Below are 17265 nucleotides of genomic sequence, written 5' to 3'. Positions count from 1 at the left end.
AATATTTATGCACAACAGACGATGCTCCCCTGAACCGAGAGATCCCCTGTGCATTGCATGCAAGAAAGTAAAGGAGGTGGGGAGATGAATGGAAGATTAACAGTTTTAAATGAAAACTGACAGTGTACGAGACCACGAAGCTAAATTCAACTCGAGAATGACATCTAGTGATATCCAGTTGTTACTGCAGTATTATCGCCCATCAAACCTGCAGCCAGGCCCACGGTGCTGAACTGCTTCGCTTCTCGAAGTGGTCTCCTGAGTTCACAGTAACAAAGGCTGCCCACAAGGTGGCACCAGACACTACCCTTATCTCAGGCTGGTAAGAAAAGTGGGCTAGCAACGAAGTTTAAGACAAAAAACATACAGAAATTAGACACCCTAGATTTAGAAGGCAGTCACATAATCCCATCATATTCACTGCAGAATGCCGGAAGTATTTCATTCCTCCTGCTTTGGTATCTAATTAACCAGTAAAGGAATAATAGCTCACCGGGTACGGGTGTAATATCCCTAGCACTTATACACACATTATATATGTTTAATATAATGTTATTGTGGATTATATTATCTGCACTATATGTTATATGCATACAAATCTTTATATACATATAAAGCCATGTCTAACAGTAGAAAACAGAAGGGAATAACAGCACAGATGCAGAGTGACCGGGGGCAAGTGGAAGTAAGAGGGGTTCGGATATTCCCTCTTTCTACCAGATCTGGCTGGGTAGCAGCAACAATCTGCCCACATCATGGAGCAGACTGATGTCAGCCTTCACCTGGGGTTGAATTCTCTCTATTCCCCGTGCCAGGAGCAGGAAGGCTGCTCAGCATCTTCAGAGCTTTCTAATCCATCAGCAAAAGTGTCCTTGGTGAATTCAAATGAAATCTAATTACTGCTGCCCTCAGAAGTTAAGGTGGGAAATGGATGCAACCTTTTCACAACAGTATCTTTTCTTATCAGAACAACATTCAGTACAAACAAAAACTTAATGTCAGCTTTTTTTCTCGAGTTAAATGGGAAAAGGTGCTATTCAGAAACACCTCACTAAACATCAATAAATACAAGGAAAGACGTGTAAGTGACCTCGTGCATTTGAACCTGGGGGAAGAAGAAAAAAGAACAAGAAATGCTGTGAGTCTAACGAGGCATCAACTCCTGCCTTCAGTGACAAATGGGTACCAGGTTTCACAAATTACATTTGTTTTCTAACACTACTTGGCTTTCCAAACACAGATGATTCTGTTTCTAACAGCAAATATTCCTATTTAGGCAGCACAGTTTGATGAGAAATACACAGCTTATACAACAAATCTCAGAATCCAGAGAAGGGAGATGTTCTAACCCTCTCATTTAAATCTCATTTTGTCTTTGAAGGGTGAAGGGCACCAGCATGATGTACCTGTGGAGTTGGTTTAATGGGCACATAGGCTTTTACTAGTCCTAATTACTGCTTAATCATAAGAACTAACCAAAGGTTGTGTCGCTCTGCTCTAGAAACTATTTACAAAGAGAATGGAGGTAAAAAACATTGAAGATGAGTTTCTATTTACAGCCATAGGATGGTATTGAGGTCACATCTGCTGAACACCAAAAGAACAGAATAGGAAAGACTTGGACCCAATGGACAAGACAAAAGTTAGGTTTAATCAATGGTTAAAATTAAAGGATATGTTCTGTCTGAAACAGCCCAGGAGCTCTCATCAGAGCCAGAAAGAGGAAACTACTATGGTAGTTTCCCACTGGTTTCAGGAAAGTCCCATACTCTGAAAGGAGAACTTAATGAAAAGCCACTTTTTATTGTGACTGTTTTCCCCCACAGTTTCTTTTTCCTCTTTTTTCTTTTTTGTCTGCCAAGGATGCTGCTTTTGTAGCCCTCAAATGGGCAGCCACACACATAGATATGATTTTAAGCAGCCCAGGGAGCAGCTGAGAACAAGTTCAGCACATGGCGCATCCTTAGGACTCAGCATTTAATAATAGCAGAAAAAAAGATTTGATTTCCTAATTAGTTTTGTTTTCTTTTTGCTGTCCTTATCTGTGCATTTAACCTGGATGGAAGCAACACAGGACTCCAAGCACAGCAATAAATGGAGGCCATCCTGCTTCTCTCCCAGTATCATCTGCGTATAACACCTGATATCATTGAACTCTGTCTGTATCCAAAGTCTTATGGCCACCTACAGGGCCTGGAAGGAGGGCAGCCAGCTGCATTAGCTGAACAGGGGTTGGACAGCCAAGTGTACACAGTGCTCAGCCACAGCACAGCAGGACAAGGAGGTTTATGAACACAAAGGCTGCAATGTTTTCCAGAGAGACAACGGAAATACTCCAGGGATTCTTGGCACCAGCGAAGCTGAATGCAGCTGGCTCAATCACGTTTGCTTGTCTTTCAACCTGTGCACTAGAGGACGAAACTGATGCTCAGTATTATCAGCCTGAAGCACTTAAAATGCACTGAACATGACAAAGCACCTGCAGGTGCTGCTAAGTGCTTTGCAATCAGGTCCGCTTTGTCTCCTTTTGTACCTGGGTGAGAAGGAAAATTGCATATAACCTCCAAAAGTTGAAGCTGGTTAAACAAACCTTCTAACTGGCTGAAATTATAAGATACTCATCTGAAAGCCACTTCATTGCAATCACTACCAGACGTTCCTTCTCCTCACTAAGCACTAAGGCTGGCAGGCTGCTCCTGGTTCCAGCCAGAGCTGAATGGAAACTGAGCAAGTTCACTCCAAAAAAAGTGCAAACACTGCTGTAGCTGCATCTCCAGAAAATATGATTGTGATTATTAGAACAGCCTGCCTGTTTTGCATGACAACGGACGCGATCAGTAACTGTATCTCTGCAAAAGCAGTAGAATTGGTCAGCTGAGCAGAACAGCCCCCTCCTACCTCCTGAGAATGAGCCCTAAGGAGTCTCTGTGTTGTGCAAACACAGCTTCTGCCAATCTTTGCAAAGACCTTGGAGTTGGTTGGAGCCTGCAATCAGATCCATGATGCTCAAACTGACACTTTTTAGTATCTAACGGCAAAGCTAATCATGCCATTAATTCATTTTGATATATAACTTTCAATTTCTGCTTTAAATTGTACCTCCATGCTAATGGCAGCTTGATTCCTGCTGACAGATGCATTCACAAAATCATAATGAAATGTGTTTAACAACCTCTTATTGTCAGCTTCAGCTGAAAGACGGGGAAATCTGTAGCAGCCTTTTAAAACAGCGCAGTGGGGCATTCTGGAGTTGATATTTACAGAGCAAAAGCTGAAAATTAATGTTTGGCCAAGGCTAAAACACCACGAAACAAAGAAGAGAGTCATGGCTTAGAGATCATGTCCAGTCAATCTGGATACTCCCAGTACACCTCAGCCCTTGTGTCTGGACTCCCAGGACTGGATCTCGCTGAGCCTCATTTCACTCTTCTGCCTCCTTTTACAATTGATGCATTCTTCCTCCCGCATGTAATTGAACTTCTTTTAAGCAAAAGTTCTATTTTGTTGGGGGTTTTGTGTGTGTGTGTGTGTATGTGCTTTATTATTAAACAAAAAGTAGTAGGCGTTTCTAGAAGAAAGAAGTCCCTGTCAAAAACGCCTGCCAGGTTTCCCTTGAAGAAAGATTCAGCTGCAAACTCTGCTGGATTTTTCTACCTTTGAGTCATTTCTCCAGCTGATGGCTATTTATGGATGAAACCATCACGTTCAAAACAACACATCATATATGATGATTCATACATGCTTTATACCGATCATGACTCAAATCTGGTTTTGCATTTTAACTAGAGTAACAACTTCATTTAATTCTGAATTCCTAACACAAGTAGCACAGCCCATGGCTGCATCCAACCAGATAGGGAAGATAGGATTCTAATAGTTCAAATTGCAAAACACTCCTGGGAATTGGTTTTCTTGTGGGTACCTATAGCATAAATGCCCCTACACCAGTAGGTGACCCAGAGCCAAACTCAGGAGGACTTTGCCTCAATGGTGGGTGCTTCTTCTCACAAACAGGAGCTGTGCCTTCCATTCTGCTCTCAGCCCAGGAGCCTCCAGCTGCCGCTGCACAAGACACTAATTCATTTCAAGCTCTGTCCTTCGTAATGTCCCATCACGTCCACAATGGCAAAGCTCAAGTGCAATGAAGTCAGAAGGCAGGAATACTTCAGGCCATTGGACATGCTTCCAAGGAAACCAGACCTACATAAAATTTCCATTCTTACAAACTGAACAATAGAAGAAAAGAAGAAAAAAAGAGGCAATTGAACTTGAAGAACCCCATCCTTGAAGGCTGAACTACCACGGATTGCTTGAGAGTGATTCAGCTACAAATTAACTTCCAGGTAAGCAAGCAGCTGAGGCTCCAGCCCCTGGAAAAACCCTTTGCTGCCTATACACAACAGCGTGCTTCTGAAGTGGGGGTGGAGGAGAATAAAAGCCCCATAGAATCAACTAGCAGGAGCCAGAGCTACACAGCTGCGCTTTGCTTCATTTGTGAGCAAATATAGGAACGAAAATTAACAAATCCGAACCATCTGGAGGCACCATCACATCCTCCTCCTCATCCTCATCCTCATCCCGGGACCAACGCACCGCGGCGGCTGCATCCAGCAGGGAGCGCTACGCGGGTTGCGCTGAGCCGCGCTGTCACTCAACGAGCCGCCCGCTCGGCAGTGGCCGCTGCTCGGCGAGGAGGATGGAGTAGGAGTTGGTTTTCCTCTCACACGTGTATAAAGCCCTTGGGGGGGGGTTGTCGGTTTTATGTTGTTTTACCTTTCTTGCCATCGAAGCCCTGAGTTGCAGCAGCCCGCTCGGCAGCACAGCGGGGGCTTTCGGAGGCAGATTCGGAGCCGGCATCGTGCTGCTGCTGGCTTCTCTCTTCAGAAGAAGCAGCTTGATGCCCGATTTTAAGTTCCCTTCCTTCCGAGGCAGAGCAGCAGCTGGGACTGACACGAGACTCACTGTAAATGAAGATTCTTCTTTTTAGGTTTCTGCTTGCAGAAGTGACCAACAAAAACTCCTGCTTGATTTTGCCCCTCGTGCATTGCAGCAACTTGGAAGGAATCGTTTTTCCTTTTGCTTTTTTCTTTTTCCCTTCTTCCCCTTCTTTCTTTTCTTCTTCTAAGCTTTGCTCTGCCGGCTCTGTTATCTCCTGCAAACCTGGCTGACCATGAACAGCACACATTTTGCCTTTTCATTTCAGCCTGTGCTGCTTAACGTGACCGAGGACGTCAATGACTCAATTCTCAGCAACAGAAGCAGTGATGGATTTTGTGAGCAGGTCTTCATAAAAGCTGAGGTCTTCTTGACTTTAGGGATCATCAGCCTGCTGGAAAACATCCTCGTCATTCTCGCAGTGCTGAAGAATGGAAACCTACATTCTCCCATGTACTTCTTCCTCTGTAGCCTGGCTGTGGCAGATATGTTAGTGAGCATGTCAAATGCCTTGGAGACCATCATGATCGCAATCCTGAGCAACGGCTATTTGGTCATCGATGACCACTTCATTCAGCACATGGACAATGTTTTTGACTCAATGATATGCATTTCTTTGGTAGCCTCAATTTGCAACCTCTTGGTTATAGCCATTGACAGGTACATAACTATTTTCTATGCTCTCCGTTACCACAGTATCATGACTGTGAAGAAAGCTTTAACCCTAATCGTGCTCATTTGGATCGCCTGCATCATCTGCGGCATCATATTCATTGCCTACTCAGAAAGCAAAACAGTCATTGTCTGTCTCATCACCATGTTCTTTACCATGCTCTTCCTCATGGCCTCCCTTTATGTTCACATGTTCCTGTTTGCACGCCTGCACGTGAAGCGCATCGCAGCCCTCCCTGTGGATGGGGTGCCCTCCCAGCGGACCTGCATGAAGGGCGCTGTCACCATCACAATATTGCTGGGTGTCTTCATTGTTTGCTGGGCACCTTTCTTCCTTCACCTCATTCTCATCATTTCTTGCCCGATGAATCCATACTGTGTCTGCTACACTTCACATTTCAATACTTACCTGGTCTTGATAATGTGCAACTCGGTGATTGATCCCTTGATCTATGCCTTTCGTAGCCAGGAAATGAGGAAGACTTTCAAAGAAATAGTATGTTGCTGCTACAGTGTAAGCGTGGGACCGTGCATGCTGTGAGCTCCTGGCTTTGTGTGGGAGCAGAGGAAGCATACAGTAGGTGTATGAATGTGTACATGGATGTAGATACATAGCAGCTTCATTTTAAAGCACTGTTTGAAGAAAGGGCACGGGAAAAAAGCTTCTATTGAATGCCTTGATTTATGCTTTTCAAGGTGAAACAATTCAACTAAATGATTTGAAGCTATTTAAATAACCGTAACAAAGTGAAGTCCAAAGCAGCTTGCAAAATAGATGAAAAAAAATATGTGAAATAAGGAAAAATAGAATCCTGAAAGTGAATGTTACCCTACAGAGAATGGGATAATATTCCGTCTGTCTCCTCCATCTGCACCTGTTGCTTTATCTCTGTGCCTCTATCAGTGAAGTCAGTGCTTCTTAAAAGATTCCCTTAGGAACCTCTCTGGAAAGCTCCTCACCCACAATCAGATCAAAACACTGAGAGGTGACAGCTTTGCTCTGATGTCGCCACTTTTTAATAAGGGAACAGGCTGACATTTGTGCTGCTTGATATAAAGCAAATCAAGAAAAGTCTTAAAAGGATGGAAGCAAACCATCCCCGGCACTGAACTGTGGCTTTTGTAACGTCAGCTCAGTGAGAACAAACGACTGTATGACAGTTTGATTTACACAGCTGATGGGTGGGAGTGACTCGTTTGAAGACAGCAATTCCATGCCTTATTGTGGGACAGCAGTATTATATCCACAGAAGTCTTTGAGAAAGTGGATTGCACTGATTAATGTATTTGGTATGCTGACCAATCAGATGTCTCATTTTGATAATTATTATCCAGTGATATTCCTCCCTTGAGGATTTCCAAGTCCAGGGGAGGTCTGTAGACAGAGCTGAATATAATGAATAGCTAAAATGCCAAATCACTTGACACAAAGCTACAGTAAATCTACACAGACTCTTTGGAAGCAGCCATTTGGCTGAGTGAGGTACCTGCTTTACAGGCAGATGTGGCTCTGTGCACTGATTAGTGTATGTCCTGGGTCAGTCTGTTTTTACTTAAAGAGCTTTAACCTGACATCAGTGGATGAACACTCCTGTGCTGAAATCAACATGTCCTTTGCAGTCATTTTTATGTGCAAGTTGTTGGCATGTAAAGCAAACATCTTCAGCTACAGTAGTTCAATCTGTTCCTCTCCTGGTAGGAAAAAACCACATGAGAGGCCCTCAAGTAGCATCTCATAATGGAGCAAAGGCAGACAAGAGTTGTGTGTATTACAATGTACAGGCTGTGTTGCTGTCATCACAGTGCCACACTAAGAAAACTATAAGCCATGTTAAAGTCTGCTTAGCAGCCTTCTGATATCTTGCTTCTAGTAAGGGCAGTTGCCTGAAACCCTCAGGAAAACAAAGTCTATTGCTTTCAAGCGGCTAAAGGCTCTCATTTGAATGTAAGTCTTTCTCTCATTCTTCCTTTCATTGCAATTGCTGCGTTGTTAGTTCTGGGGCTCTCACTGTCGGTCCTGCAGACCAGAGCCTCCCAGTCCCTCCTTCCTCCAGTTCTGCATTCATACATCATGGCCTGGCCCAGCCCCCAGCTGACGGGATTTTACTGCTGCTCTCCCTGCCCACAGGAAAGACATGTCTCACTGGTTCCAAACACTGGCCTAGAATATTTGTTTGAATATGTTTTATTCTCCTACAACACGTATGGAAGACATGCTAACTTTCTAATCCTGTGGAGCTTATCATTTCCATAGGGTCAAGAACCATCTCTCCCTGTGCTCCAACCCCATTCTTCTCATCAGCCCAAACCGACCTCATGTTCACCATCTCCCTTGCACTCTGATCACACCTGAAATTCCCTTATCAAGTTCTCATCTCCTCTCATAAAGCCATTCCCCAGCCAACATTCCCACTGTTCCACCACTCACCTAACGTCATGAATACATGTAAAATAAAAGAACTGTTAAAAATAACAACCCACACCAAGGTCCTTTGGGCACACAGCAGAATCCCAACAACCAGCAGAAAGCTCAAGCTGAGCGCTTTCAGCCCATATCTGCATCTCACAAATCACAGCTGGGCAGTAGTAAAACCTGTTTTGTTGGCTCCAGTTTTTGCAACAGCGGACGTGGTACATTAAGATGAAATCAGCAAAGAATGTCTCATAACAGACCTTTCCTTACTGAGCAAAACTATACCTACTTGTAAAAATCCCTACCTGCTGTCACTATTATGTACCTTAATTCTACAGAGCATGGTTTGCCACGATTTCCTGCCTCAGGTTATTGTGTATTTAGCTCTTCTTGTGCCTCATGTCTTATTTTTCTTTTTAAACACAATTTGAGATGAGACTTTGATTCACGCTGTGCTGCACATTTGAGCAAAAAAATAAATAAAAAGGTCTGTTGAATAAAGCAGTCTGAAGACATCACTCAGGATCGTGTTTGCTTTTGCTGGAGCACCACTCGATGTCAAACCACAGTCTGTGTGATCTGGTTCACAAGATCAGAAATAGAGTTCAACACTGGAAAAAAAAAACTCCTCATTGTACATAGCAGCCACAGAGACAGGAGTGAGAAAAGGAGCTCCTCCATCCTGCATGCAGATGTGATGCAAAGAGCCCACAAACCCCTCCAGCACCTCTCCCACCGCTTCCAGCACTGGGCACCAAAGGCTCAGCTCTCCCCCACAGGGATGGATTTGGGGTTCTGCTGTTTCCCTTTGAGTAGGGCAAGAAATGGCAGAGATAACACCCCCTTCATGTAAAGATGCAGTTAGTGTGGATTCATTGATTCCACCTCTGTGCACAAAAATCAGTTTGCTCGAAGATTTGTCAAAAAAAAACCAAAACCAAACAACCCTCATATATTCAAATACCTGAATTCTCAGTTGCACCAGTAATTCACCAAGTCAGCTCCGCACAGCATGCTCTGCACATTAAAGCCAGCCTCACCTCTTTGATAAAGTACTAGCACAGCATATGCAATTTTTCCATCATTAACTGTCTAAGTATTTTAGAATTCAAAACATTTGTCCTAATGGATAAATAACAAAACTCAGGCACAGAATTTTGCAGTAAGCCAAAGTCATTGCTTGGCTCACTGGTACAAATATCTTGACTGTCAGAGTTCAGGCATTAAAATACAGCCCTGTTTTTTAAGTTTTATAAAGGACATTAAACAACCAGAGGCGTGGAGCAAGGAAGATAGAGCAGATTCTCCGCGCTAGAGCTACAAGTGAAGCCCTTCTAGCACAGGGTAAGCTCATAACCCAGAGAGCTGCACATGTCACTGTGGTTTTTGGCTGGGCTGGAAGGGAATGGGGTCACAGAGAGCTTTGAAGGATTAAGGCAGATTCCTGTAATATTCACACTATTCTGAAAACACTGATAACAAAAGCAGACCTTCTCATTGCTTACTCAATCACATCACTTTGCTTGCACCAGTAGAGATCACACCTCCACATTCTTCAACAGTGATATAACACCATGGAAAGCACAGCAATGGCAGCAGAGCACCAAATTCCTAGACTGCAGCAAATAAGGGTTTGCTGAAATGCAACAGCCATAGAAAGAAAGAGGAAAAATAACTGCTTACCTCCAAAAGAAGGTACAACCATAAAGATCCCTAGCAGGAAACGTATGCCAACCCTTAAATGAGGGCTGGAAGTGGTGGATCCTGGCTGCAGCCCTTCCATCACTCAGTTGCACTGCTTACACCTGAGCTGTGCTGGGTTGGCCCTGCTTCCCCACCCAGTGCTCCATCACTACTTCAGACTTTGACTCAGCCTTTCTGGTGCAGGTGATCAAAGCATACTTAATATCTGTTGTGCTTATAAGCTGCTCCTTGTGCCAGAGCTATATGTCTGTTGTAAACAGTTCTGAATTTCTGAGGGTTTTTCAACTAGAACTTTTAAAATAAACCACATAGAACACATATTTCATTTCTCAGTTTATGAAAAGCAAATAGATTTTGTTTGAAGGTATTTCTTTCTCTTGTGATTATGAATAAGAAGGCATTTATAAAGTCAGATTTACTCTGAAGAGCCTCAAACCCACAGTTCTTCCATTTCAACTGTATAAATCATAAACAGTCAGTATTCATCTTCAAGCACTAACTGCTGCTATTTCTAGTGTGCTCTATACTCTTCTATTGAGTCAGTGTCGGAAATAAATATTCTAGGAAAAGTAAAACATATAGAACAGTTCCCTTTCACTGCAATGGGTATAATAAGCAGCATGATACTTTCAACCCATTAGTGATGTAATTACCACGGTTGTGAGGATGCACTCTGGGGGTGAGCTGCAAGTGAATCATAAAGCCAGAGGCCAAGCATAATGGACCTGGGGCTGCGTTCACATATTAGCTTGAATTAAATGTGGCCAAATCCACATGTATCATAAGGAACAAATACTTCTTTAGACCTGCAGCTTCTCAAAGGTACCAAGAGCTGCAGGTAAAGCCAAACTATTGCAGACCCTCAGCCTCGTGCACCTGCTGTTACAGTTTCCTATCCATGCTAACTCACTCATCACAGTTCTCATTTGCACAAGCAGTTGGGCTACAGTTTCAGGGTTTCTCTACCTTCAAAAGCTTCACTGCTGAAACACTGAAGCCAAAGGAGCCCTTACATTCCGAGCAGATAATGAAAGTGGTGAAAAGGAGCAGCTGGGGGCATCCTTCTGAACAGTTGTTTCCTGTGATGAGGAAAGGCAGTGAGGGTGTATTAGCACTCATTTCCTTGGGGGTTCATATTGTACCTTAACAGAGTTTTGCATGAATGTCAGCACACGTTGCTTAAAGCAGCTGGGTTACACGTTGAGAAAAGCATCTAAGTGTGATTTGGAATAAGAGCATCAAGAGAGTGCTTCCCCTGCTGCAGCATGAGCTCCCATCCCAGGGCTGCGTTAGCTGTGGCTGCAATTAACTCCTCTGTTCCTTTTGTAATATCTTATTGCATGATGGTGGCTGTTCCTAAAAGCTAATGGCATGAGCAGGGAGGTTATTTTAGTGTCTTCCTCAGTCACTGAAGATTTTTGCACACTTTTTAGAAAATTCCAGATAGAACACTGCTTCCTCAGACACGCCAGGAGCTGCTCTCCTCTTTGGCTACACAGGGAGCTGGCAGGTCCTGCTGGTGGGCACATATTCATCTAATTGCTGGTTTTGCTGAGGTGAGCACTGATTACATTGTTCCATGTTCAGGGACCAAAAAAAACAGGGCAGAGTTTTTGGAGGTAACTTCGTTTTGATCTCTACCCCAGGTAAGTAAAGTGAATCTGCATAAAACTCTGCAGATCTTTACCTTTCCAAATTAGCCATTCAATAATGACTAGAATTCTGAAGCTGTGAGTTAGAACACATTGTACTTGTAAGGTTTGCACGAAAGCCCAACGTAACCTTAAAACTTCAGTCCTTAAGGTAGCAAAGACCAAATGACAGCATTACTTGGAGAGAAATAGCCACCCATACAAATCCTGTATGACAATGCTTGTACAGTGGAAAACAATGCACTCTCTCTTAATGAAAAGGTATTCAGAAAGAAACTAATTATCTCAGACATGAAGGATTTTAAACACCATGTTTTGACCTAAGTGCAGCTTCTGGAGCTGAAGAGTAGTAAAAGTACTGGAAGTCCCCATGCAGGAGAGATGTTAAAAAGCAGCTCAATTATCTGAAGAACAATCTGTGAAAAGGCAATCAGTTTCACACAGTGGTTTGATTTAGGAATGCAGACCTGAGGATGAGGCTTTGTTTGCCTTATTTTTATCTTGTAGACCAGAAAAACCTTAATTGGTACTGCAGGCTTTCTTACTTAAGCACCAAAACATAGCAACCTCAAGTTTCCATCTTTGAAGGTTCTGCAAGGCTCAGGTAGAAGCAGGGGAGGGATTGGGGGGAGGTTAGGGGGGAAGAATGAATCTGAATTACTGTGAAACAGTAAAAGTAGCAGAGCTGGCAGGGAGGATATTTTGCTCAGGAATTGTATTTTCTGGATTGAAACAGCCCAGAGACACTCAGGGAAAAGCATTTCCTGGGGTAGCTGTGTGACAGTCGTGTGGTTTGTTTTCTTAAATATAGTCCCTGTGGTAGTTCTCCTTAATTAAAAATTATTCCAATATACTGAAGTAATACTTTACTTCTAATGTGGCAATTACTCCCAATTTGCCGCATAATTGCTCATCAGGAAAGGCAAATAGTTCCCAAGGCATCTACACAAATATTGCCATTTAGAAAATTACTCCACTAATATCCCACCCGCTGTTTTAACTTTCCGGAATCTGATAAGGGTGCACAGCACCAAAGGTGATGGCGTTTCTCTTCCTGAAGAGATGGGTACATTGAGAGAGCTCTGTATACAGACAGCGGAATCTTCTCATGATCAAAACCACCCCTTCAAAGAGCAGAGAGCCATCGGATTCTGAATAAAGGAGGAGATGGAAGTACTTTGTGCAGTGTTATGTAATGTGCATGTATTTATACACACACAGGTTTTCCTTATGAGGACACGGTTTGAACCACTCAGTGACGATTCATAGGAAAGCAGTCAGGTTTGTTCTTTGTATGTATGAAAGTGGAACTTGTTTGTGTTTCTTCAGCAAGAATTCAATCACCCTCATTCTTCTGCCTTAAGTTACATCTGTCTAGTTTGAATCAAAATGTGAAAAACGAATGAGATCCATGGCTTTAAAATGATCAATTTAAAACAAAGCGGCACCGGGTAAACTGCAATGTACTTAGATTCATACTACCTGGCTCTTCTGAGAAGCTTAAATTTCAAGTGATCTTTTCTAGAGCCTCTGTTAATCCCACTGCTGATTAAAATGTTATCATCTTATTTTGTGGAGCTACAAAATACAACTGTTCTAGTGGAGAGATCAGAACACCAAAGCAATTTCCGCTTTGATTTTTCTCCATTTGAGCTCCTCTGTGTATTTAAAGGCACGCAGGGGCAAAATTTCTTCAGACTGCTGGGAACATTGAGTCCTAAAAGCACTGAGTAAGTTGACCATGAGCAAAACCAAACTGGACCTGCTGAACATCCCCTGGGTGGTTTGATTGCAAACTTAACCCAGCAGGTCAGCAGTTCTGAAGAGCTCAACATCCAATTTTGCAATAACAAAAGGAGTGAAAGGCCTTTCAAGCAGCTTGGCACAGCCCCACAGCAGAGCACAAACCTGCAGTTTGAGCTCCCAATGCTGCTTGCTGAAGCCTGGCAAGGATGACAACTTTCAATATACACTGCATTTTTTGGCCTGCGTGGTTTCCCAAAGCTCAACCATGTGCCCACTGCAGTGCAGTAATACCACAGGCAGCTCGGCAGGGTTAGAGGCACTCAGCAAAAGCATCACCTTACAGATGCGCTGTGTTCAAGCAGGTCTGGTCAGCAGTTCAGGCAGGCTGCCTTCTCCACCTGGCCAGGAGTGCTCAGATACAAAACCACTGTGCTACTGTTTCCCTGTCATTCGTGCTCATAAGCTGTGGAAGCAAATCAGCATTAGGAAGCAAAACAACATATAATTGCCGTAGACATGTACTGCGAAACAGCCAATTTGGCTGCAATTCAAATGAAAAATTACTATTACTTTGCCTTCATTTGCTATCTTCTGTATCAGAGCTTGTTATTAGTCATATTTCTGGTGCACAGTCCAGGAATAATTCAGTTTAATACTCAGCAGGAAGTGGGTATGTTGACATAATAACAACAGTGTATATAGTTTGGTTGAATAATTACTTCTATTGAAGGCAGGAAAGCTGTGGAGCCATCCTGAATCTAGATGTGACAAGATCGGGCTCAGACAGAAGCCACCACCAGAGAGTCACTTGAGTGAATAGGATAATAATCATTGGATACCACTCTGTATATTAAATGGCAATTAGAGAAGTTTCTAATTACAAAAAAAAAACCCACAGATAAATGACCTCTTCCAGTCAAGCACATGAAAATTGAGGATTTCTTGGCACCACACTGTGAAATACCGACAGGGCTTTTTCATATGCTGTACGAGTAGAATGTAGCTCCCATTACAGTGGCTACCTTCAGACCTTCACATAACTCCCAATAACAGTGGAAAAAAAAATAATCCTGAGAACATCACTCAATCCCAAAGAAATAATTCTTAGTAGAAGTGAAAATCCTACTCATTAAAAACCCTCTCCTGAACAGCTGTTGTGCTCAGGGCTCTTGCACCTTGCTGCCAATGGTCTCCCCAGCCCACTGTCAAAAAAATCTTCTTGCTCTTCAACAACACATTTCTGAAACAAACAAACTGCCTGTGGCTGATTGCCAAATACCATAAGAGAGATGTCCATGAGGAATGGATAGGATCAAAGACATTTTTAGCACATCAGGATTTCTTATTCTCATCAGTAATTTCTGCCTGTGCAGCGTTTACTGTGCTGGTAGATATCAGCCTTACCTTTCCCATACTTTCTTCATGAAGCAAAGATCTTTGTGTTGGTTGTACTCCAGCTGCTCTCATTTATAACATGCTGCTATAATTCCAGGTTTGTGCTTCTAATTCTAATGTTCTTGTTAGAAAAGGTGTTACTTTTTGACAACAGATGATCATTTTCTCTCCAGGACACTCCTGCAAAGCAAAAAAAAACCCAAACAGATGCTGCGAGGCTCACAGTGTTGTTTCTGAACAGCAGAAGGAGGTCATCCAATTTTCTCACACCGTGCCACCCTGCTAACTGGCTCAACTCAGAGATGCTGTCATATAAGGGATGCCATGATGCATTTGAAATGTTTTGTTTTGTTACATCTTTCTCCGGATAACTAAAAGTAGAAAGACAAGGTAGATAACTGCCATTTCTATAAGTGAAAGCAGCTTTCCTACAGCCTCTTGAACTGCATGACATTTCATTTTAATAACATCAATAACTATGAAAAACTACAGATGGGGAAATATCTGCGGCCATTTGGTTCTGTTGCACAACATTTTGGCTTTGCTTACACCAGCAGAGGCCTTCCCTCAGCAGGGAGCAGCTTTGTGTCCTTGTCCCTTTGTGGATCCCCTCCTTTGAGGAGCCCTCATTCCATCTCAGTGACAAGACCCTCCAGCACCAAGCTGTATTTCAAGGCATGCTACTTAAAAAGTTAGCCACCAAAAGTGAGTTATTTGTTATTTTTCTCCATCTTTTTACTCACTAATCTGCACAGTACTTCAGTATAGCTTTCTGAGGTCTTTCAGAGTCACAAAAGAATTCTAAGGAAAAAAAAAACCAAAACACCTCTTTTTCTATTTTGTAGCATTCGAAGATAAGCAGTTTTTCATGTGAAAGTCGAGTGGTAGGCCTTCCTGATATCTTCTAGGTGGATGGAAACGTCCCAAACAATAACATTTTTTGTTTCCTGTGCAGGTGACGTAAGAGATGTTATGGCAGGCTGCAATCTCAGCCACTTGCAGTAACCATTTAATGCTTTAATTTTTTCCATTATGTGTAATTTGGGACTCCTGGGCAGAGAAGTAAGCAGTGCATGGACAACCAACATAGCTAAAAGCTTTGCAATTAGCTGAGTATGTAGTTCAGTGCAATTGACATTAGATTTATAGTTTTTTAAGGCAGCTCTTGAAGCAGCATGTAGCTGTTCCCTTTTACAATAGCTTAAACCTTACAACCATCTCCAGATTCCCACTGCAATGGGGAAGCTCTGAAGCAGACTTCTCGCCATCAGTATCACTGCAATGATTTTTGCCCTGATGTTGTGATGAAAGTGTCAGGAGAAAAATGGGGATTTTGATTTTCTGTCTTATTTGAAACCAAGGTCATAATGAGACCCTTTCTATCCCTGAAATCCCCATCCCTGTGGATGACAGAGCTTTACTAGAGAAGTGATGCAGAGAGGTGGTGACTTAATGTTCTGACCCACTATCCTGTGCCACACACATACATAGAAGTCTCAAGAAAAGAGATGAATAGGTGTCGAGGTGGATGTGCACATCTTCTGGGCATTCCTCTGTGAGGTTCCCTTGAGGTGTCTTGATTCTGAGCACTGCACAACATCCATGTATGTTTGTATAATCTACCACTGCACCAGCTTTCTACAGTGTTCATTATTCTTTTTGCAACCAAATTGATCATTTTGCTGCAGGTTAATGCTCTGCTTTCATGCACTGTCCCCTGGTTGCCACAGACTTCTCTTTTCAACCTTTTTCAGCCACAATTTCCATGATTCCTAATTTGTTGTCTTGATTGCTGAACTTTGATCTTTATTATGAATTATTTGGCAAAGTGTTAATGAGCTGTACAGATGGATCTGGAAATGAAGGGCTGAGTCACTTCCTTAGACAAGATATGCACACTGTGTGTCAGACTGGAGAGCCTCCTGGCTCCCAGCTGCTCTCCCAGCTCCCTGCCTCCATGTGAAGCCCTGCTTACATGACTGGCAGAGGACAAGAACCAGCTGGAGTGCCTTGTCAGCCTCCCTGCTGCTGTGTGTAACAGGAGTCCACCCTGAGAACCGGAGTTAATTCTGAAAGATCTTGTGCAGTCTTTCCCATTATTTAGGCAACACAGAGTTGATATGTCAGGGGCCTCCTTCAGAAGACAGAGCACTTACCAACCAGCAGGGCATCAGCCTCAGGAAATGACACATATGCTGCAAAATAAAAACCCTCAGGGGAAAAAAATACCTGTCTTGCTGAGGACCTGCCAGAAGTTGCAGCCCATCATAGTGCTGGTTAGCACAAGTAAGATCGAGCCTGCCAGTTCAACCCATCTATCGGACTTCTGGATGCCAAGCTGAACTGATTCACATTGATTTGCATTTACATAGACTTCTTCAGTAATTCCCAAACGCTCTTGGGAAGTTCAGCCCCATGACTTAAAATATTCTGTCCTATTCCCTTCCTTCTCCCTGCTCCCCATAACTCTTATGAAGAACAGCACTGTGTCACCACAGCTCAGACTGGGACAGCGATGCACATTTATGGTTTTTTTCTGAATTAAACAAGTCAGAATGAAGGAGGTAAAGGCAGATAAATGAGAATGAACTCATAATATTTAGCCACATTGCAGTTCCGACAGAAATAATACCCAATATGTGATGCGGTGTATAATTAGATCTGCTTTCAAATAATACTGATGTTTCTAACAACCTAGTTAGTGCTTAGTCATTGATTTATGCAAATATAATGGTTTTATTCTTGTTA

General features: G+C 42.9%; 2 protein-coding genes across 2 annotated transcripts in view; one reads left to right on the top strand and one right to left on the bottom strand.

The window, feature by feature from the left end:
- Positions 1-9798, bottom strand: part of LOC107323232 (delphilin-like) — a 35083-nt gene extending 25285 nt beyond the window's left edge. Inside the window, exon 1 of the mRNA XM_032448583.1 lies at positions 9704-9798. The gene's annotated coding sequence lies outside the window, so the exon portion shown is untranslated. The remainder of the gene's footprint in view (positions 1-9703) is intronic.
- Positions 4391-8538, top strand: MC3R (melanocortin 3 receptor). The gene has a single exon (XM_015881722.2). The coding sequence runs from the start codon at positions 5171-5173 to the stop codon at positions 6146-6148; it is 978 nt and encodes a 325-aa protein (XP_015737208.1). The 5' UTR covers positions 4391-5170; the 3' UTR covers positions 6149-8538.
- Positions 9799-17265: the final 7467 nt, after the last annotated feature.

The sequence above is a fragment of the Coturnix japonica genome, chromosome 20 (genome assembly GCF_001577835.2).
Source record: "Coturnix japonica isolate 7356 chromosome 20, Coturnix japonica 2.1, whole genome shotgun sequence".
NCBI classification, from domain to species: Eukaryota; Metazoa; Chordata; class Aves; order Galliformes; family Phasianidae; genus Coturnix; species Coturnix japonica.
The sequence above is the reverse complement of the archived record's forward strand: the minus strand, read 5'-3'. Positions and strand labels throughout refer to the sequence as shown.

Bases quoted from the DNA above. Each gene is read 5' to 3' on its own strand.
- MC3R (XM_015881722.2), top strand. From the start codon at position 5,171: ATGAACAGCACACATTTTGCCTTTTCATTTCAGCCTGTGCTGCTTAAC.